We start from the raw sequence: 23,717 nt of genomic DNA, 5'->3' as shown, positions 1-23,717 counted from the left end.
TTGTTTTTCCTTTACAGTCAAGGAATTTATTCTCCAGGAACTGCACATACTCTGCCCATCCCCCCATGAATTCTTTATACATTGCCAGGACAGACCTCCTCAGCTCCAGGCTTCGATAAATAAAATAATATAAACTTAGATATAATGAAAGAATTTAATCTCTTCTAAAAACGTTGACATGTTCTTCCTTGAAAGCACAGCTGAAAATACTTCTAAACATGTGTGCTGTTAGAAAGCAGGCTGTAACAAAGCAGTGTTTATATCATTCTACATATGGAAAAGACTGTAACTTTAATAATTTACTCTCACCTGCAGGTCTATGATTGACACCAGATACTCTACATCTCAGAATTCAGTTCATGAACAAAATAAATGTAATTTATATGAAGCGAACTCAATATTACCTCCCCAGCCAGTTTATATTGTGATAAATTGGTTAGCTGGTGTTATTAGGACAGCCTACAACACAATGCCTTTGCTTATTTACAAAGTCTAAACCAAATTTGGTTGTCAAGAACATTAAGCAAAACTGAACACTCAAATCAGATTTAACCAACTATTTTAAGACATTCCTAGAAATAATACCTACTGATAGAATGTAAAATACATGCTTTGGGCAATAAAATATATTGCATTGATCAAAGCTGGTTACATAAACAAGCTTAACCAACCACTGCAAAAGAGGTCATCATAGCCACTAATAAATTTCCAAACTCCATGACCACAAATTTTGTCCTAATTCAGAAACTGTACATACAAACTAGAGAGTTAACTAAATCGTGACTTAGTTAACAACTGAGTTTAATGTAATTAGATGAAGTTAGATACCTTTTCTCTTTGCAAAAACTAGTGAACACAGCAGCAATAAACAAATTCCATTCTTACAACTGAACAAACGTGGAGAGGTAAAATACATATGGGAGGAGTCTGTATGTTTCAGATCGCAAAAAATACAGTACATTATTCACATAGTTAGAAAAAAAACAAGCCAATTACCAAAATTTTTAATTGGTAAAAGTTTAATGTCAACTTACTTATAAAAATGAAAAAATATTTTAACATTCACCATACAATTCACCTGGCCCTACTGACTATCAGCTATAGGAAGGCATTTAAGGAAATGATGGTTGTGTCAAAACAAAGGCTAACTTCAAGCATGTACGCTGCTTTAAAAAAAAAAAAACAAAAAAAACCCAACCAACCAAACAAAAAAAAACAACAAAAAAAACCAAAACAGAAAACCAAAACTCAAAAAACCTCTCATTTGCAGGAAGCTAGATGCTTAGCCTAGTTTTTAAAGCTAATTACAAAATCCTCTTTCATACTGGTCCAGATGTCTTGACAATTTCTTCTTCTAACAGAACTGTCAAAAGAAAAGAATTTTTATGAGATCTTCATACAGCTTATTTCTAAGTCTTTGCAAGAAGAAACAGAAATATGACACCATACTTAGGCTATGGAAATTACTAGTTAAAGCATTTGCTTATATCATAACCATTCCTTCACTCAAGCATCTTTATATGGACACTTTTATAACCATCACCTTACAGAAGGTTTTAAGGACAAATGAACTTTTCCAGGTACTGCATCAAAGAATTTCTAAGCTTTATAAATTATTTGGGTATCTTGGACTATAGATTTGAACAATATTCAGTAATAAGATATGCAAAACAAGATGCATAAAAAATTTTTTTAATGCTGTAATCTTAATGTATGCTATGCAACATGCTTCTACAGAGCTGCAGCATTCTTAGCACAGAAAAATAACAGAACGACGGTACCATGCTTCATCTTGCATGCTATCACATCTTAAGTTGTAAATTTTACAGGCCTTCATTTGAGTGTTTGTCCACTTTATTGGACTACCAGTGTTCCTCAGAAGCTTTTTTAATTTCCATTTCCTGAACTTAAAAAAAAAAAAAATTTAAATCAAGTTATCACTGCCCTACACTTATCCTGACACAGGAATGTGGCAGCAGTCGTCTCTTTTTTTTATCCCCTTTTCTTTTCAGAGTAGCAAAAAAACCTCAGAAAAAACAACAACAAAAGGTCTAAAAAGGCCTATTCCACTCATCAAAGCAGAGATTAAAAATTGGTAGACTATCTTTGGATGAAGAAAGAGAAAACACAGTGACTAACTTGCCACTATTTTGTATGGCAAAGCAGTACTGTAACTAAATGTCACAAGAAGTAAGGCAATGTCCTGACTTCTCCTTTGCTACCACCCTACTTGTGTGATCTCACACCTTCAGTCAAAAATACTTTTCTAACCTAAAGCTATTTTGCAATACCAACATGTAATATCATTAACGGCCTGAGAAATACCCAAAAGTCAACAGAAACTCATTTGTCATTTACTGTACACCAAAATTAAGCACACAGCCTGGCTCTCTGCTATCAAATATGCAGAGCAGTCTAACAGTCTTACCTTCCATCTGTTTCCACATTCATTACAGACAACAAATGTTGTCATGGGTTCATCAGCACTGCGAGTTTGAACCTTTGGCAAAGGCAAGGGCCAGAACGGAAAAGGAAAATTAGTATCTTCAACCTTTGTTAGTATGCATTCAATGTAAATGTTTAAAATCAAAGTTTAACATTAAGGAAACACATTTAGATAAAAATACAAGTTAACTTTCCATATCAATTGAAACTGGTTTTTTTGTCTAGACTATAAAACAATCATAAACTTACATTTTGACATATTTAATAGCACTAAAATATCAACTTCAGCATAGAAACCATGTACATACTTCTAGGAGAAGATTCTGCAGTAAAACTACATGTTCATCATTTAGGTTGGAAAAGACCTTTAAGTTCATAAAGTCCAACCATTAAGCTAGCACTGTCAAGTCCACCATTAAACCATGTCCCTGTTCAGTACAGCTTTACATGCATTTACTGATGCAACAGCTTAAAAGTCTCATGATTGAAAAACAGCTTTCTACTTAAAGCACCTGATATAAAATATTAAATTATAAATGCACCTGTCTTATGATCAAAATTACATGCTTTGAAGCACTGCTAAACAAATTAAAGCCCTTTTTGCACATAGTTCCTAATTAAAATAGAAAAAGGTTGTAGGAATGATTGTAAATCAGGGTCTACTGTTACTCAAATTGTAGATTATATATACATAAAAAAATATATATGTCTGTATATATACTTTATAAGTATGTATCATTATTTTCTGCTCTTTATTCCCTCTGTAAAGAAAAGTTTACACACGTTAAAAACAGTAAACTAGCTCTCCTCCACATAAAGCCATACTAATAAGATGTAATAAGAATTAGCAAAAACTCAGCATTGAAAAGAAACTTGATGTTTCAGGCCATATAGATACTCAGCTTGGATTTACATAAAATCTTTGGTAAATTATTACAACAAACATTCTTTATGTAAGCACACCTAAGTAGATCCAACTGTCTTCACATACTTTGTAATTTGTTAGCATTGTGTTAAAAGTTCATTTTGTAATTAAAACTTTTTTCTCTGACAATCTTTATCTAGGACTTAAGCTTTGAAAAAGGAAAATTAGGAGTCTGAATAACCATGTACCTGGGTGTATGTACAGTTCTTCTTTTTGCACTTGCCACATGTAAACAGATCAGTTTGGGTACCTCCTGTTTTCGCCATCTGATGCTCTCTGATAGCTTCTTTGGTCAGATTTTTGCGCATTTCTTTCAGCTCATCACTTGCCATTTCCTGTTATGGATGAAGAACAGACAGAATTTACTACAAAGTTTTAGTTTTAAACAAGTTGTTACCACTGTGCGAGCCCATTTTTTATTTAGAATCCATGAACAACAACTCTATTGGAGGGCAAAGTAATTCTACACATTTTTAATTTTACAAGACTTAAGTTGGGATATTTCACAGCACAGAAGCTACAAAGTTAAAAATGTTCTTTTTTTTTTTTTAAACAGCTGAAAAAAAAAAACCCAGTAAAAATTACAATATCAAACATCTAGAAACTTTGATGCAAATGCATTGCTGAAGTTCAGAAATGTAATACAGAGACAAGGTAGAAGAGGACTTAAAAGTTCTCCAGAGAGGAGGAAAAAGATCCTCTCCCTAGGTTAGATCCTTGCATAATTATCTCATTGACCTACAGAAGATTATTATAGGAAAAATTTATACTATTTCGACTGTTTCCATATTTGTACTGAGAAATACAGTATAGCAATAATTTACCATATGTTACCAGAAGTCATATACACTTAGTTTCAAAACACTAACCGAAGAGCTCAGGTTGACCAATTTTCTTTTTCCTTTAAAACAGTTCAGTGTGCAGGATCTCCACAATGTATAGTAATCAAGTGTGAACAGCAAAAATAAGTTGTTCCATTTTTCTTCAATAAAGTTTTACTTCAGATCCCATATAGATGTGGAATGCTAATCTTGTATTACTGCTGTTTCACTTTAGAAGTAATCTTAACACTAAGAGGTTTTTTAGCCATTAAAATTTTAATCCAAGGCATTAATTGAAACAAAGAACGGGCACTGGACTACACAAAACGTATGTTTGTGCATACACATGTGTAGAACAAAAAAAAAACCAAACCCTCGAAGTACGTACTGAAGATACAATCTACTTTTCTTTACACATTCCTTTATCAGCCTGTTTGCCCTAACCTCTACGTAAACCTACAGAAAGAAAAAACACAAAACCCAAAAAACTTTCCTTTAGAATAAAGCTAATCATGATTTTCATTAATTGATCATAAATTTAATTTCTTTCAGTCTCCAAGATACTCCTTTATACCTGATTTGGGGGGCAGCATCCAACACATACAAGCAGAACTACAAAACTGAAACCAGATGTTAAGCATGCTTTTGTTCTTCTCTCCCATAAAAATCTTATTTTTCATTTGACTTCCCAGATTTATTTTGATTTGTAAAGACAATGGGCATCTGAATGGTAATTTCTATTCAAGTGTCCAAAATGTTCTTTCAACAACATAAATTTAATTTGATTTAAAGGGCAATTCTCCTAGCTTCTTTCCCCTATCATTTATGGCTTTTTCTGTTTATTGTTAAGAGTTTCTTTCAAAATCACTTTAAGTATTCAAGAGATAGATTCAAGAGATAAGCTTTAAATAAACACTGAAAATGCCAACAGGAGAGGGACTGATCTTTAAAACGACAGTGCTATACCTTGCATAGAAGCGTAACAGCAGAGGTCAGCATTTGGAAAACAAATGGGAAGACAGGCTAACTTACATATCCAGAAAGGTGAATGGGTAAGCAGCTTGGAGTCACTACACAGTCATATTTACATCTTCCTAAACTTAAAAAACTATCACGGACATATCATGTGGCCTTTTAAAAATGGCACAACATACAGTGTTTCAGGAAATTTACATGCTACAGCTTACCTGCCTTCTGACTTACAGACAAAATCAGATATTTAGGAACCATTAACAGGCACCACTTTGATTCCCTCTGCCCCAACACAGCCTTGTAATTCAGACTGCAAGCCACAGACAAGCCACAGTCTTTCAAAAGTGCGGGCAGCTTACATAAATTATTTTTACGGCTAATACATACAGGCCAGGATGTAAGTCCAACAGGGAAATAGTTCAAGACCTATGCTTTACTTACCTCTGCTGTCATTTTGGCAAACTTGTCAGGAGGAATGTTCCCACATAACACATTTTTCCTTAGGTTAGGATTCTTTGCATCCTTGAGATTCGCTATTCTACTTCGTACCCTATTTTTGTATTTCATATCAGTGTTTTTTAATTCTTGAAAGATAGGTGCATTGGATTTAAGGAACAAAACATTAACAAGTAAAACAGAAAGGATTCATTTTGGGGGGCAACTTTTCTAAAGCAATATACTTCTCCATTGTTGATCAAGTCCTTCCCCCCACCTCAACCAACAGTTACTTTCCTGTTCAACACAGCAGACTTCACGTCTTCTGAAGTCTAATCATAGTCTAGCACATGGTCAGTGAAACATGACTTTTTGGGTAGTAGGATCTCAATTGAAATCGTGAAAAGTCACCCATAAATTTCTGTCCAGTTCCTTGACCTCATCCTGAGTATTAATTGATTTCTAAACCAAATATTCAAACACTGGCAGCTCACTAACAGAATCTTAAAACAGGGTTTGCAACAGAAACAGGAAATTCCTTAACAGGAACGGTGGCTGACTGTAATTACCGAAGGATATTGGCAAGTTAGAATCATGAAGCTTAGACTATTTCTATGCTTAAGAATATCCCCCCCCCAAACAAAACCCCTAAAATAAAAAGCAGCTCAGACCTCTGCTCTGTAACTATTCAAACACTGCTACCAGAACAACCCTGTTGAAAATTCCAAATTAATTTAGAAATAGAAATTTGTAGAAAATGAAATAAAGACATTAGAAAAAGATTAAAACTGTTAACAAGAAAAGACTTAAAAATAACATAGAAGAGCCCAGCATTTTATGTCAGAATGCTTCAGTAAGATATAATGTTGTTGCTGCAAGGAAAACATACTGAACTGAAAAAAACCCCCACACACTCACCTACGCACATTTGTACATGTTTTAAAGCAAATCATTTAGGTTGTGCTGTTTTTTTTAAACACTACATTTCTGCACTGATGTGTTGAACCATTTGCTATTTTGTTTGAAATGAAATTTAAAAATATTCAATATATAAATCAAGGTAATTCAACATTATCAATGCTTTTAAAAAATACTCTTGTTCTAGAGCACATAGATGTACAACAAAGGATATCTTCTTCAATTTGAGAACCCAGCTCTTCCTCATCAGCACCAATAGCAATGTAATCATCTGAGGAAAACAAATATTAAAGTATTAGCAACCTGACAATCTCATCAGTGTTCTACACCCCTGAGAGCCCATTCAAAACTCCGAAACTCAGCAAGTTATGAAACAACTGCAGTGAATTTTCCTTTTGTATAGGAAAGTTTAAATGTACTGTATACTTATCCTTTCAAAACTTTTATATATTCTAATAGGCTTGGCAAATACCCATCTCCACAGCATATTTGTGTGTAGAATAGACTATTATAAAAAGAAAACATTTCTTATTGTGTTTCATCAATTCTTCCAGTCCACGCAATACAGGCATAAGCAATTAATGTTTTGCGTGCATGCAAAAGAAAGATTTCATTAGAAACATAGTAATTAAATAACAGAAAACGTATTATTAGATATTTTAAAAAAAAACGCAAAGCAGAGATGTGTCATAAGACATGTAAATTAGAAGAAATAAACCACAGCAATCTTGAAGACAATGCAACACTTGACCTAAAATGTCTCAAGATAATTGTTTACTGTTTCTGACCAAAACCCTTACTCAAAGACAGCTGCCTTTCCAAGATAGCTTAGGACAAATTAGATACAGTATGTGTTTTCCTCCTTCTCATTTTAACATGGGTGTACTTCAATGAGTAATCCAAACACCATTTCTCCTTCAATCTCATCCAGAAAGCCATAAAACGAGAAAATAACCTTAATTTTTGAGATTGGCATTCAACCCATGGATGATCAGTTTATATGTGCTGTAGAAAGTAACATAGCAAAAAGAGTTCTTGGAAAACTAGCTAAAATTAAGAATGCATAGAATTATGAATACTAAGATGCTATATGCAACTTTCTGGTCACAAATTATTTTAGAAGTCTATGAACTACATATCCAGAGGACCACAAATTCATGGTCTTTAGTCAGCTTTGATTACTGTCTGTATCTGAATTTATGTGAATTAAAAGAAAGAATAAAAGTGAAGGGGGTAAAAACAGATGATTCAGAAATCTGCTTACACTAAGCTAAGAACGGAGGAACAGGAGCTGGGTCATAAGTTCAGGTAGAAGAGAAAGAGCCACAAGAAAAATTCAGGTCATTCTGAGGAGTCCAACTTTTAGTTTGCTCCTTATCTATCATATCATCCAATTTGTCAGTTTAAAGACACCCAAGTGTACATGAAGGGGAAAGAGAAAAAAAAAAAAACAGCCAAGGAATTTACAGATGCCCAAAAGGCATGAAGATACAGCAATGCAAGACTCTCTTACGGCGAGTATCTCAATGAAACTTCAGGATTAAATCAAAACAGAAAGGCAGCCTTCGAAAACCGAAATCTGAAGGCCCACAGGATCTCTGTGTAAAAAAGGCAGGTATGTATATAATGGCACTCTCAGTCAGAGATAAGACAAAAGTAGCAGCTTCCACAAAAAGATTTAAATGAGGCATTAAGGAGGTAATAACCTCCTGAAAAGCAGTTCCACTGTAGGCAAGATATCAGATGAACAGAAGCCACAAAACATCCCACATCATCAGCAACAAAAATGTATTTCAGTACATTCCCATGCTGTCAAGGTTACTCATTACTTGCAACTCGGGTGAACTGGCCTATGGGTATATACACACAAATGGACATAAACAAGGTTTATTCCACCCTACAGGGCAGGAGAAAAATAGAGTGGGAAGGACTGAAATACAGAAGAAGGAAATAGTTAAACTTCAAAATATAGTCTACAAAGCTCACCTCCTGTTCTGAGAGCTGCAGAGAGCATTTCTCTACATTTCACTCGTACGGAATCCGAAGTGCTTGGAGCCCGGGGAAAAGAAGGGATGAAAGAATTTGAGGGAGCACTACCCTCCTCCTTCCTGCTGCTGGAATTACTACTTGAACTGCTAAAAAAAGGCAAAAAGAAAACTAATATTAATGTTTTTCCCCCTCTTCAAATAACTTTGTTCCAGGGCAAAACACAGGTCTTTTGCTCTATCTATTTGATGGTATTCCAAAAAAAGAACACAGGCCACCTGTGTAAAGCTACTTATAGCTCTAGAGTCAATACAATTTTAAAAGTATCTTTAGAATATTCACCAGGGTATTCCACACAATAGACACAGCAAGTATTTCATTCCATTATGTGGCATATAAGTTTTAATTCTCAGTTCTCTACATTAACATGAAATGTTTGTTTGGTTTTTTTTTCTCCCATGGAACTTTACTTTAAAAAACAGTGAAGGTGCAACACACTAACATTCAGTCTGCAGTGAATGCATTGCTTTCAGTCTGCTTACTGTACTGACATGGTACCATGATCACAAACAAACAATTAACATAGCCTTGCAAACCAAGAAGTTTTCAGCCTGCATCAGGACAAATGGTTAGAGGTTAAACTTCAATTTGAAAATGGCCACTGGAAACAGATTCACTAGAACCAGAAATGTATAGAAGAAATGGGCTTGCAGATACCATTTTGCAAATGTTCTTCAGCTCCTATAGTGTCATTAACATGGGCTCATTTTTCTGATAACATATATTTTGTGTTCACCAAAAAAAGTGCAGAATGAGATGGCTTATTAAACATGAAAGCTAACAGACAAAAGAAGTATTCTAAACCTCTAACATATACAATTACGACAAAGCTGTGACTGAAAGTTGTTTTACAGTTCTCAAAGCTCAGTGCTAGTATTGAGAGAAGAAGAAATATTTGACAGATGAGACAGACAAAATAAACAATAACTAGTCTGGCCATATCTTGACCTGTGGCTTTCATCTTTTTTTAATGTCAGCAGCAGCAGGACTTACTTCCCTAACAACACACCATTTCTTGTACAACTCCATGTATTTCAGAAAAGAATGTGGAGGCTGTCTCAAGTATGACAAATTTGGACCAAATAGTTTAACGTTAATTTACCTAATTTACCTAATTTACACTGAGTGCGATTATTTGTATACTCATGAAGAATTAAGCACCTTTCTTCTCTTGCTTCAGGGCTGTTTTGCGAGGAAGATGCAGACTCCTTTTTCTTTTCTTCAGAATCTTTATCAGTTGAAGGTCCATCTGGAAATACAAAACACGAGAAACTCTTTTACCCAGAAATAGCAACCAATTTAAAGCAGTGGTAAAATATCTTTGATGATTTCTCCTGAACCAGTTGGAAATGCTATCAGCTCCCACTCTTTGCTTTGACCTTCTCTTGCAGTACAGCCTTCCACTCCGCAACACCCTCCCCAACCCAGCAAATGGAAAATATGACAACACTTCAGATCCTTCAAGTCAAGTCCAGCAGCTGTTTAAACTGGCAGTGAAGACATGATGAAAATGTAGACTTTTATGATTTATTTTTGCCACCTCTGCTGCATGAGGGAGACAATAACTTCTTAAACTACTGCATCAAGTCTCTAGAGTTTGTCTTCCATGTTTTAAATACAAGTTCCTACTAAATGCATGCCATTCTTTTTTATTATATTTATAGAATTTCTACCAAAGGACTGAACCAAATGGAACTGTGGTATGAAAGCTACCATGGTTGCCAAAAAATATAAAGAACATTTTCATATGCTTTTGAAGTTTTCCAGACATGCACATAGTATTTTCTGTGATGGCTTTTAAATTATTTGCCTTAGAGTTTAAAAATATTTGAATTTGCCTTCCTCATACAGGCTACATTTAATGATGATTTTATAAAGAATAAAGATGAAAGCCTTTATTAAAAGGGGCAATCACAACATTTAGCTTTAGCCTAGTGAGAACACATACACCCTTCTATTGTAAAGAGGAATTCAGAATGGCTAAATGGAACTTTTGCTTTTATTTGCTCTCTAGAAAGGCTGACTCTCTCCACAGCCTACAGAGAAAGCCTAGAAAGACTGGTATCACTCACTGACAGATTTTGTGAATTCCTCTCTCTAAGCCCTCATAAAGCTGCCATTACACTTCTAAATCCATAGACTATATTATTGGGATAAGCATCTATTACAAACTTTAAAAAGAACTAAAAACAGACCAAGAAAAGGAGGGAAATCTGATAAGGCTCAGTCTTTTCCATGAAGATGTCCTGAACTAGGTATCAAAATCCTTGTTTAAGTATGTAAAAGTATCCTCATTTCCAGAAGACCCCCATCCCCACATTTCCCAGGGGAACTTGGTGGTATGAAACACACAAATTCAGGTCTCATTCTAGCACTGAGCTTTTTTTTTTTTTTTTCCTAGAGAGTAGAAAACTACTGTACTGACTTATTTTTAATAGGAACAATTTCATTTAAAGCTACACAGAAAAGATATTAAACTGGACAGGATTTTGATCCTTTCCTTAATTTTTGAGTTAAGGAATTTATCAAATCGAATATCTCTTCATTAAAAAAATCATCATCATTATAAGAGGAGACCAGAGACAGCCATACTGGATCAGATGAAGCACCCATCTACTATTCTGCCTGTGGCTGTACCTAAAAATAGATGCCTACAAAACAGTATAGGAACCAGGCAAGCACACAAAGATACTACTCCAGAATATCTTCCCAGCCTTCAAGAGCTTAAAACTTTAGTGATTTCTTCAGCCATTGTTTTTAACTTTGTATTCAATCCTTGATAAATTTCTCCATTAAAGAAAAAAAGGATAACTAAACACAGTAGATGATACGCTTGGACTGATTGTCTTTAATAAGCTAAAGGTGTAATTCAAAAAAATCCTAATAAAGGTATCAACACATCAACTATTATTTATAAAAAAGTAATATCACTAAGAAAGCAAATGAGGCTGGATCACAGAAGTTCTTTGCTATGACACCTAAAGTACACAATACTAAGAGAAGGAAAACAAATCCCATTTTTAACATGCATATTCACATGACTACTCTCTATGGCAACAAATGCTCACATGATATATAATTTTTTAAAAATGTTCTAAATATGCATGTAATCTCATTTACCCTCATCATTTTTTAACTACATAATCATTTTTGTCAGAGGGTTTAAGACAAACTGATAGATCAAACAGGTATCTTGGGGTACAGCTCAGGTTCTGCAAAGCAGCACAGCTGCCTTAGAGCTGAGCTCTGCTTCAGCCCATTTACGTCCATATATTTTTCTGGAACACAAGTTGTCAAATTCAGAGCTGACCTAGGTAATTCCCACTTATTTTGCATCAAATACACTGCCATGTGTATTTGGCACCTAGTTTTAGTTTATCAAACACTTCCATTTAGTGCAGCACCACTTCATCAGAGATGGCAGGCACCTAAGAACATCTGCCAATACCCCGACTGCTGCTTTCACTTACGGGGGGCAGGGGGGCACAGGGACAAAGCAAGAGATAAAAGCACAGTTCTTCCTACACCTGCAGACCAGTCTGTGCAAGCATGTGTCAAACCAAGGTCAAACTTCAGCAGCTGAGACAACTGGACCAACTTCAGCAAATATGTCTTCAAAACTACAACTTCTTTCATCACTTAAGAGTTTACAGATACTTTTGTTTAATCCAGTTTCAGAAATCTGAAAATAAAGTTAACAGTATTCTCTGTTTGCCTGAAATACTCTCCTAAGCATTTAAAGTCATTCACTCTTATGGATCATAAATTGTTAAGCATCGAGGAGAAGAGATCCAGTGTCAAGCAGTATTTATTCTTAAACTCACACATTAATAGGTATTTCTTATTTTATTAAAATACCATATTGACAAAAGAACAATGCAATTAACAGCCTGCTAGACAGCGTTTCAACTGTCCCCTGGGGAAAGGAAAAAAAAGTTATCCTTGAGAAACTAAAAGTCTCTACTAATTAACTTAATTTACATGCAATGGCTAGACTCTAGTGCAAAGGAAGAATGACAGCTAATGGGAACTACAACCAACCGCAGAAATTCTAACAAATTAAGATGGAAGAAATGGCCCTTCTGTGAAAGATATTTAAAAATTCCATTGAGCAAGTGATTCATATCAGGAAGTCTACAGAACATCATAATATTTATATAATATAAATTACAAGTTGCTTTAAAGAGGCACAATTACTTTTTCAACTTCATACAGCTATTAAAACTTACCAAAACTTTTTTTCAGAAACAAATTGAAATTGTCTCAATTTTAGGATTGAAAACTGTAACTTCACAGTTTTAGCTATTGCAGCTTCAGAAGGCCATAAACAAAAAACCTTTAAGCTTTTTTTTTAAATAACATAAGCTAATCTGTATTAATGTTTCTTTAAAATACAAAGAACAAGCTAGTAACATGAATTGACTATTAGCCATTGGAAAAAGACTATCAAATTCTGACTGCTGCACTGCAGTTTCTATCTGGGACTTCCAATTAATTTGAAAGATACTTGTACCCTTTCCAGCAAAATAATCTCTCCAGGGTAAAACATGACATGACAGTGTTCTTTGTTACCAGAACAAAATTTTTAATGTAATAATATATGGCCAGAGATAACATAATTAATCTGAATGTTAGAAACCATTAACAGCTTCATCGTAGATTCTTCCAATTATATTACAAGTTAACAAGACATTTGCTAGTAACAAGAAAAAAAATGAAATAAAAATATATAATGTTATGAATTTATAAATTTAACTTTAAATGATGAGATTTTTTAAAGTAAGAATTTTTCAGAAATGTTAAAGAAAGGTGGCTAGTTATTCCCTGGAAGCACATGAGAATTTAATTTAGTGGGTTGTTGCATGTTACTGATTCAGATATCACCACCAAATTTGGAAAGTTTTCCGAGTATTCAGTTTAAATAAGTTAAAGGAAAGAGATATGAGAATAGGTAACAGATGGCATAGTCTTTAATTTAACAATGACCCTCATATTTAATAAGTCTTTAGGCCCTATTTTCTAGACCCTGACCAAAATAATCTTGAGTTGCACAAGCAGCTACACTTGTCAGCAATTCCTCTGCAAGATGCAGTAAGACATGAAGGTAAAATCAGAAAAGCTTCTTCCTAGTAGTAGCATAGGGAGGAATAATATCTAAAATCTATAAACAACAAAATAATTAACTGGTTGCCCTTTTTAAGGATTTTTTTTTTTATCATAAGTGACAAAGAAGCATGACACATTAATTTTTCGCTATATATGTTTTTTCTCCTATACAGTATGATGTAATTTGCATCATGTGTTATTATCCCTCCATTGATAATCCTAACAAATTATAGTTGTACTAACAGTACATGGAACAGTTCCAAATACACATTTGACAGGAGGTGATTTCCACAGCTCATACTTGATATGGAAATGAACCTACTGAAATTATTTCTGCACTTGATTCTACTTGATATCTTACAAGAGACATGTACTCTTCTTATCCATAGTAAACAATACTCTTAAATACTATTAGACTGTAATTTAGGAACTTGTTTTGTCAACAATTTTTTTTGAGCAAAGCCAGTAGGTTACTAGATGTCCTTGAATAACTTTACCCAATGACAGCATTAACATACCTGTAAGATAGTCCCAGACTGTACCAGCTTGCTCCAGTAGAATCAAACCCAGGTTCGAAATAACAAAGGATTGTATGAACAAAGTAATCTGAGTAAAACACTTCTATGAAGTTTGGCTGGTGCTATCTTCTCTTGACAACATTGAGCACTTATTCTTTTAAAATAAAATTACTCAGGCATGCACTTTTTTGAAACAGGCATTTCAAAATGTTTCTGGCCCCTTTTTTGGTACTGGCAATAGATGATCACACTTGCACTTAATGTTATGATTATTGTCCAATCATTCTGCATTTCCAGTTCAGTACATAAACTTACTGGAGTTAAGTTTACTTGGAGGTCTGGACATTCTTTTTCACTGTATACTCTTAGAGTTCAGTAAGTAATTATTTGTGATGGAGAATGTTAAATTCCTTAAAGGACTTTTTTGTTGTTTTTTAATATAAGAGAACGCTCCTAGTAACCTAAATGGGTATGCATAGATTCATTATCTGCATAGCATACTCTTATATACTCAGCTACTTGGCAAAACAATCGTTATTTGCAAATCCTATGTTATAACTGAGCTGTATCTTATTCTGAGAGCAGAATTTGTTTCCTTATGCAAATTGTGACCAACTCGGCTGTGTGGTTTAACGTTCTGACAGCAACATCTGAAAACGATCTTCCACTGTGGCTCACTCAGTGAGTCACTTCAGACAAGGCTTGCAAGCCAAGCCCTCTGCTGGGCAGCTTCTGACCCCCCTGAAAAATCCCTTGGTAACCTGGCATAGCTCTAGTCAAGCTATAAACATCTAGCGATTTACAACCTTACTTTGATTTCTTCTCACATTTCCCATGCATTCTTAAAACTAAGTTCTGATAGCATTGAACTTAAACAGTACGTGCAGCCTGAACAGTCAACAATTCTTGCCTAAATTCAAAATGTCATTTATAAAAATAACTCACAAAGACTTCAGATCTCTGAGTACAATGCTTGGTACGATTAACAGCTGTCCGCTTCTGTTGCCATCTTTGATCCATACCATTTTACATGCACTATAAACAGCATAATCGAAACTGATTTCTCAAGCAGCTCAACATACGGTATTTCGTATTCTTCTGAGAAAGTCAAAACTAATGATAAAACAGAATAAGAGTACTTTGTAAGATTCCCACCCATATTTCACGCAGCCCATATTTCACGCAGCCCAGATACCCTATCTTGCACAGTTATGAGATTTTTAAGTTCTAATGAATTACTAAGCAGTGAAACCAGAGGTGAAACATTTGCCCTACTATGCTTTATTATAAGGTCTACATTATAATCAAGGAGAATTTAACTGCATTAAGTTTTGAATACAAGTAGTGCTGTATTTTCAGGAATTTGATTTTATACAGCAAGTGCACAACCACAGCCACACTAGACCTGGCACAATAATGTACACGCAATAATATCTGCCCTGTAACAAAAATTAGAGCATGAGCAAAGGTCACATACCCACTGCCTCAAGAAGAAAGCATTCAGTTCTGATTAAGGTCAAATATTTGCTATTTACTTTCCAGTTCCTCACATGTTTGACTTCACCTGATGCAAGCAGCTTTAGGTAGAGTCTCCCAACTGTCTTAAAACAATCTGAATGTAGCAAGGCATCAAAAGGGAAAGATCCACCTTGGCCCAACTGTATGTTACTGCCAGAATCCCTGTGCAGGAAACAGTAACCGCAAACAGGCTGGACCAAAAAACTGATACAGTTGAAATTTAAGCCAGAAGAAATGAACAAAACAATTAGTTTCCAACTGGTCAGTTCCCAGCTCTGGTCTCCTGGATAGCCACTTGAGAACCAGTTGTAGCAGCACAGGAGGAAGAAAGGAGGCACCTGTGCAGAAGGGAAGCCAGGACCACCCCTTTCAGCAGCAGCCTACACCCAGATTGACCTGCTGTGACCATCAGGCACCACGAACTTATCCCAGACTTCTACAGCATGAACACCCTCTGGTCCTCAGGTAGGAATAATACTCCCTGTGTTTCACAATGTTTGAACACTTAAAGATCAGTCAGCTATAAGTAACAATATATTAAGACAAGTTTGACTGACTTAAGATATTGTGTTAAAAAAAAAAAAAAAGAGACAGAAGACTATTTTTTACTGTCTTAATAAATAAATAACAATTCCTTTGCTCAAAGGACAGCAATATCCAGAAGGGTTAGCCCCCCCCCCCCCCCAAAAGCAGTATCTGAGGGCACCCCCAAAAGTTGAGAATTCTGGGGGGGGGGGGGGGGAAGCGTATCTCCTCTACTTTGTTGCCTAAACTAAGTTGCAGTATCAAAAATTTGATCTTTGGAGGAAAAAAAAAAAAAAAACACCACCACAAAACTTTGACAGAGCTTTTTTGGTTTTTTAAACTTCAATTAGTAACTTGAGAGCTAGGTCACTCAATCCAGCTGCTGCTTTTAGAAGTCTTTAGAGTAACTCAAGTTAATATGCAAGTCCATTTCTCCACTTATATATCTTACCACTTTTATGCACTGGATATAATACAGTTGGACTTCAAGTTCTAAGTGGAAATTTAAACACAGAAAGTATATAATTTTCACTATTTACCAGTGAACTCTGATCAGATCCTTTATAAAGTATGCATTTAATTTATAATAAAAGTCATTATCATGATTTAGAAAGTATTTTATCAGCATATCTAGTATTACCTAAATTTAATTACTAAACTTACCTAATTACTATTATCTAACTTTTTAAAGGTAGGTTAAAAAAAAAGTCTGCTGTAGAGGTTGTTGCTTCTTACTAGAACATGGAAGTTGAAAGCTGTGAAAAATTGTCCATTTCTACATACATATACTATCAGATAGATACAAAGTAATTTCTACACCATTTACAAGAGAGTAAAGCATCTGATAAAATACTTCATAATTGATAAAAATGAGGCTGACTTCAAATGGCAGAGGACTTGTAACACCTCCTGGTAGCTAACATATTTTTCTAGACAGAATGGCAAATACTTAAATCAGTAGAAAATAATGTAAACTGTTTTCTATTTTAAACTTTTAAGCTTCCTAAATCTTAGTTTACCTAAAATTAGATACAAAGAAACAAAATAGAGTACAGCACAGTGTATGAATAAAAATACCTGGACACAGTTTGAGATTTGAGTGTTTTCAAATACATCAGGTACTACAAAACACCCTTGAATAAAACCCTGCTAACGGAAAGGTTTCATTAACTGCATTCATTGCTTTAAGGGAATTTAAACAAAAAGTATTAACTCACTAATTAGTAAGCTGTTTAAAACTATGAAGGTTTTAGAAAGTGCAGATCTATTTCTCACTACCTTTAAGTTCTAACAGATTTTTAATGTCAATTTTTTACTGTTTTTTTTTTCCTCTTCACAAATCACTTTATAACCAAACTTCAAAGCCTCCACACTCTCATACGAGATTTTGCACAAGTTCTCCAGAGTACCTGTTGTATTTGACAAAGGAAGTAGTCAAGAACAGGTTCGTTAGTGCTTAGTACTGCAATACAGTCACTCTAGCTCAACAGCAGGCAACAAGACTTCAGAAATGAGTCATGTCACAGAAGCTGGCTTTCTACTGCTTGCCAGCCCCAATAAAAATAAATTTTCTCTGAACACACTTTCACAGTAATGTACTGGTGGTAATCTGTGAGTAAAAAAACAACTACATCCGTTCAGAAAGTTTCAATACTCACACAGCAGCACAAATATATCTAAAGCAAGGCAGCGTCAAGCATTTGCATGAAGACTGCATACAGTTAAAACATGCAAGAGCAGGGGAAAAAAAAGTTTGTGTCGCCATACCTAACAGTTTCTTCCAAGACTTGATAAGAGATTTTGCTAAAGATGTAACTTCTTCATCAGTGCTTTGTTTGCGTATCGCATTCACTGACATTCCAATTCTGGTAGACTGCAACAGAAATAAAAATATATACTATAAAAGGTGACATGAAGACAATTTAACAAGTAAACATATATAAAGTTATACTTTGACATTGTTTTTTAAAAGTATCTTTCTTTTTTAAAGTCTCTTTTTTTCTTTGTTTTGGGGTGGGGGGTGTTTGTTTGTTTGTTTTGTTTTTTTAAGAATATCAGGATGGAATGCTTACAAAACTTATTTTAACAACACGGACATTTTAAAAAGAAATACAACAGTACCACAATTTGTCTCCATGCCAGAGGGGTTGGGGGGGGGCGGCGGTTAAGGAGCATCAATCAGAAGATTTTTGCTTCCAAAGTGTTTCAAAAAGCACTGCAGAACTACTTACCTAAACCAAGTACAACATTCAAAACATCTAACATGAAAATCATATATACATTTTAATGTTCTATAAAATTTTTAGCAAAGGGTCTAGCCTCAAAACCTCATTATTCTGTGAAGCAATGACTGTATTTCTATTTTGGCATGATCAGAAGCTTGCCAACTGCTTCAGTGACTTCATACTCTTAGAATTCCCATTCAGTGGCTGTGGAAGAAGCTGTAATATCAGTTGGGAGTGACCACGTTTTAGGTTCCTAAGAATTTTGGCAATACTGAGATTCTTTAAAATCTTAAGCACAGAGGGTTCTGCTTTCAGATAGAAACAGTAAGACTAACCTAGCTCTGAAAAGGCCAAGATAGTGACAGGCTTTAAACCTTTGGCACTACTGCCACCTATAGAGTGAAAAGGAGATTAATTTACAATCCACTCCTTTTAAGAGTCAGAAGATGACATAAATTTAGCAACAGCAACAAAAGTTTCATTTTAGAAGACTTCTGACTAACATGTTAATCTAACAAGTAGAACATTTTCACACTTTTAGTTTCATGAGACGAGAAAAGCGTTTAACAATACAAATAAGTAGTCTATTATCATTTCATATTTTGATTGATGACTAATTTTTTAAATTGTTCTTAAGATGCTCGGGTTTGTTGCATTCACCATGTACAGGACTCACTAAATATAAATTATTCTTCTTACTTTTGCAGTAGTTCATCATAAATTTCCTTCTCCTTTAAAGGAAAAGTTAAATCTTTGTGGCTTGCTAAAAATGGAAATGATTTGTTCCTGTAAATTACTCTTTACAACCCCCACAACACTTTTTGGGGCACCATGGATGTGCTAAATGACTGGAAATGTACTGAAAAAAACTCAGTAGCTATTTCAGCGAAGGAAACACATCAGATAACCTCAGGTCTGAGCATCAGCTCTAAGCAAGTATTTTGGATTAAAGAAAACAGATGGTTACCTGTAACTAAAGTGTTTCAAGATGGACTCCACTCGCTCAGACTAACAGTACTGGCCAACTCTCTTGACATTTTAAACACATACTCCCAACATAATGTTCAGACAATAAAGAATAACATGTGCTTGGAACTCCATAAAATACTCACCATACCCGAATGAGAAAAATGTATCTACAAAAAAAACCCCAACCTTCCATTGATAACTGGGCACAACCACAGCCTACTCTCATCAGCAAAAAGACAAGACACCAACTTAGGTTAGGTTACTTACTTAGGTAAGTAAAACTCAAAACCTCAAGAAAAACTCAAAATTAATTGGATAAATTAATTTCTTCTTCTGATCACACAGGAGAAACAGATTATGGTAACTGTCTAAACTGCCAGCTTTCTTAAGGCAGTACATAAACATAGTTCATTTGTTTGCTTTTATAAAGCATTTGATCTGGCCTTGCCTAAAGAGAGGGGAAGGAATGACCTACCAATTTATTTGCCTGCAAACTAACACAGGTAATCGCAAAAGATCAGTGTTATATTCTCAAAATGACTGTGCTTTAATTACAAACCAGCTGTCAGCATTTGACATTTCCTAGGTCTTCCAGCCTACAGAGCTGTTCTTGTGAGAACCATTTTAAGTGGAAAACTCCAGTATTTCTGCCTAGCCCAGTGTAGCCTGTGGAATTGCTTTATCTCTGTGCCAGTTTGTAAGTGTGCAGGTATATGAAAGTTTTCCTCACCCTGTCCAAAATGCATTTTTAATGGATCATTCTTCCTGTCCTGGTTTTGGCTGGGATAGAGTTAATTTTCTTCCTAGGAGCTGGTATAGTGCTATGTTTTGGATTTAGTGTGAGAAGAATGTTGATAACACACTGATGTTTCCAGTTGTTACTAAGTAGTGTTTATACTAAGTCAAGGACTTTTCAGCTTCTCATGCCCAGCCAGCAAGAAGGCTGGAGGGGCACAAGAAGTTGGGAGGGGATACAGCCAGGGAAGCTGACCCAAACTGGCCAAAGCGGTATTCCATACCATATGGTGTCATGTCCAGTAGGTAAACTGGCGGGAGCTGGCTGGGAGGGGTAGAGTGCTGCTTGGGGACTGGCTGAGCATCAGTCAGCAGGTGGTGAGCAATTGCATTGTGCATCACTTGTCTTTCCTGGGCTATATTTCACTCTCTTTTTGTTACCTTCCTTTTCATTACTACTACTATTATTATTATATTTTACTTTTTATTTCAATTATTGAACTGTTCTTATCTCAACCCACGAGTTTTACTTGTTTTCGATTCTCCTCCCAATCCCACTAGGGTGAGGGGAAGGAGTGAGAGAGTGGTTGCATGGTGCTTAGTTGCTGGCTGGGGTTAAACCATAACACTTTCCCACTTCAAATTCTAGAGCACTTTTCATCTGCTTTCTGAGAGTAAAGAGGCTCAGAGACAGCATAAGACAGCTGTTTTCACCCCTGGAGCACTCAAGCTGTAGGCCAACCAGCCTTCAGTTGGTATGAGCAACAATTAGTGGAAGTAACTTATGACTGAACCCAAAACAAAGCATATGGTGGCAGCTACTCTTCTCTAAACCAGACCAAATATGAAAATGTAAGGAACTTAGCTGGGGAAGAAAAGCAACCACTGAAGCAAGCAGAGGTGTTACCAACTTTAAACTGTAAGAGAGTATGAGGACAGAGAATCAGTGAGCACCTGGATCAAAGCAAAGCCAAATCAACCCCTGAAGAACAACCATCCCCAGATTCCCAGGTCTCCCCAGCTTGCCAACGAACTGGCAAGAAGTCATTAACAAGGACTGTACATCACAGCCTAGTTCTGCATACGTGTGTGTAAGTTCCAGTAAAACCTGTTTGTTAAAATAAAGACTGCCTGTCTCTCTAGCTGTTTAGCTGCGCACTACCCACAATTAGCACCAGGGAAACGATGCCTTTAATACTGTGCGGCTGCTAAACAGATCTGCAATTCTGACCACCAGATAAATCACATGTGAGGAAGACTACTGGCTCCCTGCCTAGCTGAGCAAGGATCAGCTTGATTACATAAAACTCGTTAGATATGACACAGTCATATTATTGTCTGTAATTATTTGTCACTTTCTGTGACAAAAATCAGGCGAGAAAGACACAAGCACAAGTCCAGACTACTGATGCGCACCTTCCTATTCCACATACCCGTAAATTGTTCAGAGGACCTTGCCAGCTCAGACTGAAGCAACAGTCACGTTACAGGAAAAATCATCACTTTTCTTATTACGCAGGAATAATGAAACTATCATATCAGCTAGCAGTGCTTTTCCTCAATGTAGCCAGCTCTCAAAACTGCTTAAAAATGGGTGTGGAAGTATGCTTTTCACTTGTGTCCTGCATTTCATCAGTTCAAACACATCAATAGGTATCTCAGTCTACAGAGAGGAAGTTAGTGCTCCCACTTTCTCATGATCATCACCCTTCCTGATATTAGCACACTAATGATCCACTACCAGAGCGATGCATACAATTGCTTTGCATTTCAACTGTTGCTCTGAGTCCTCCATTGCTTAAGCAAATTGGGGAGACTAACATAGAAAATTTACAGAAGACTTTACATATTTATAAAACTCTCAACAAAAATAATGTAAATTTGAGTCTAAACATGTTGCTAAATGCAATCTTATGCAGCAGAACTGTTTTGAATACAGCAGTGGATACTTAAGAAAAACTTAACTAAGCTACAGTCAATCTACTATGCAACAGTATGCTAAAAAATACCTGACCCCTGTAGACCTACTGTAACACAGAGAAATCTTCTTTACAAACTCACATGGTGCCCACCCCAATACAGATTAAAAAAAAAAAAAAAATCTTTTACTGCAATTATTATTTCACTCTAAAAACAGGTACCTGTCATATGGATGGGAATAAATAAGCTTCTTTCAAGTAGGACAGAAAATTGGACAAAATTAATATGCAACCCTAGATAAATTAAGTCAGGGTCACACAAGTGCCCTAAAAGGCAGACAGTTGAGTTTGTACTTAGCAAGATTAAGAGTCCTCCTCTGTTGACAACATTACTAAGGTTTTCATTGCAACTAAAAAAAGGATAAGCTATCTACTTGTACATTCTTCAGATCCTCATGGTTCAAGGGTAAAATTATTCTGCTGTTTGGTGTAAAGCTTCTCCTTCTAGTCTCATTCTTCACACTAAGCAGAACAGGTTTGCATAGCAGCATTTACAGAATTTCCAGAGCACTTGCAGAGATATTTTTCATTCTAAAGGCAAAAAACATCATTACACAAATACTTTGTATTAAGACCTGCACAAAGAAACTCAAAATGATCAGGTTAACAGAGGGGTTTCCTGGGTTTTGCTGTTGTTTTCTGTGGGGCTTGAGGGTTTTTTTCGGCAAGGTTTTGGTTTGAGTTTTTTTTAAGGAAGAAGGTTGGACACAGGGAAGAAGGCTGCAGCATCATCATCAGCCATGCTCGTTCATGCATGAAGGTGACACTTTCAAATTCCTGTTTGTCACAAACAGAATTAGCAGTAACATGCTAAGTACATTCTGCAAATATGTAGGATGCACATGTAACAAATGACATTGCTACTGACACTTAAGATTTGAACTTCATAGTTAATTCTGTATCTGTGACCATTAATCATCACTTAGAAAAAAGTTAGCTTTCAGTCTCTTCCAATTTAAGTGGCTACCACAGTAAATCAGGTCTTACATTTAGCTCTGCCATTTGAAAATTTTCAGAGATAGGAAATATCTAGTTACTTTGGAACAAAAGTTGTTCATTGATGAATTACATGACAAACTCTGAAGCTTGACATGCAACTAAAATTCACTGAGTTACTTTTTGGAAGAATTTATAAATAATATATAAAATACTACAGTAGAGATGTAGATATAAGCAAAATTACAGTATGTATGCAAGTGAGAGAGATTGTACCACGCCAACACTCCTGCCCAGGGGAGAAAAAGGGGAGGAGTAGCAGTAATATAATTTACCTTAAGAAATACACTACTCAGACTAAGAGGGGGGAATGGGGGGTGAGGAAGGAAATGGTCAAATACAATTTGCCTGAAGGTATGAACTATGCTTCTCCTCACTTACAATCCAAAACCAGAACTAACTACATAAGAAAAGAAGGTATCACCTGTAACCGGGTGCATTCTCCTTCAGAGGGAAGTAAATATATCGCATTTGTGTTAGTAAGAACCTAAGATTATATGTAAGGTAAGTTTATAAGCAGGTCTTCCCCTTTGTCCACAACAAAATTCACTATTCTTAACTTAAACACAAAGATAAGCTTTAAG

General features: G+C 35.5%; 1 protein-coding gene across 3 annotated transcripts in view; it reads right to left on the bottom strand.

Annotated features, from left to right (window-relative positions):
- The window catches only part of TCEA1 (transcription elongation factor A1), a 31,125-nt gene continuing 7,408 nt past the window's right edge, over window positions 1-23,717 (bottom strand). Inside the window, exons 3-10 of one of the 3 annotated variants that reach the window (XM_030012929.2) lie at window positions 17,997-18,102; window positions 9,724-9,811; window positions 8,503-8,648; window positions 6,731-6,787; window positions 5,605-5,759; window positions 3,559-3,705; window positions 2,429-2,500; window positions 1-1,363 (exon numbers count right to left, since the gene is read on the bottom strand). In XM_030012929.2, coding sequence (XP_029868789.2) covers window positions 1,355-1,363; window positions 2,429-2,500; window positions 3,559-3,705; window positions 5,605-5,759; window positions 6,731-6,787; window positions 8,503-8,648; window positions 9,724-9,811; window positions 17,997-18,102 — 780 coding nt within the window. In that variant the 3' untranslated portion in view covers window positions 1-1,354. The other 2 variants (XM_030012928.2, XM_030012926.2) reach the window with 2 other exon arrangements.

Source organism: Aquila chrysaetos, chromosome 4, assembly GCF_900496995.4.
Source record: "Aquila chrysaetos chrysaetos chromosome 4, bAquChr1.4, whole genome shotgun sequence".
In the NCBI taxonomy this organism is placed as follows: domain Eukaryota; kingdom Metazoa; phylum Chordata; class Aves; order Accipitriformes; family Accipitridae; genus Aquila; species Aquila chrysaetos.
This window is presented reverse-complemented; position numbering and strand designations above follow the sequence as displayed.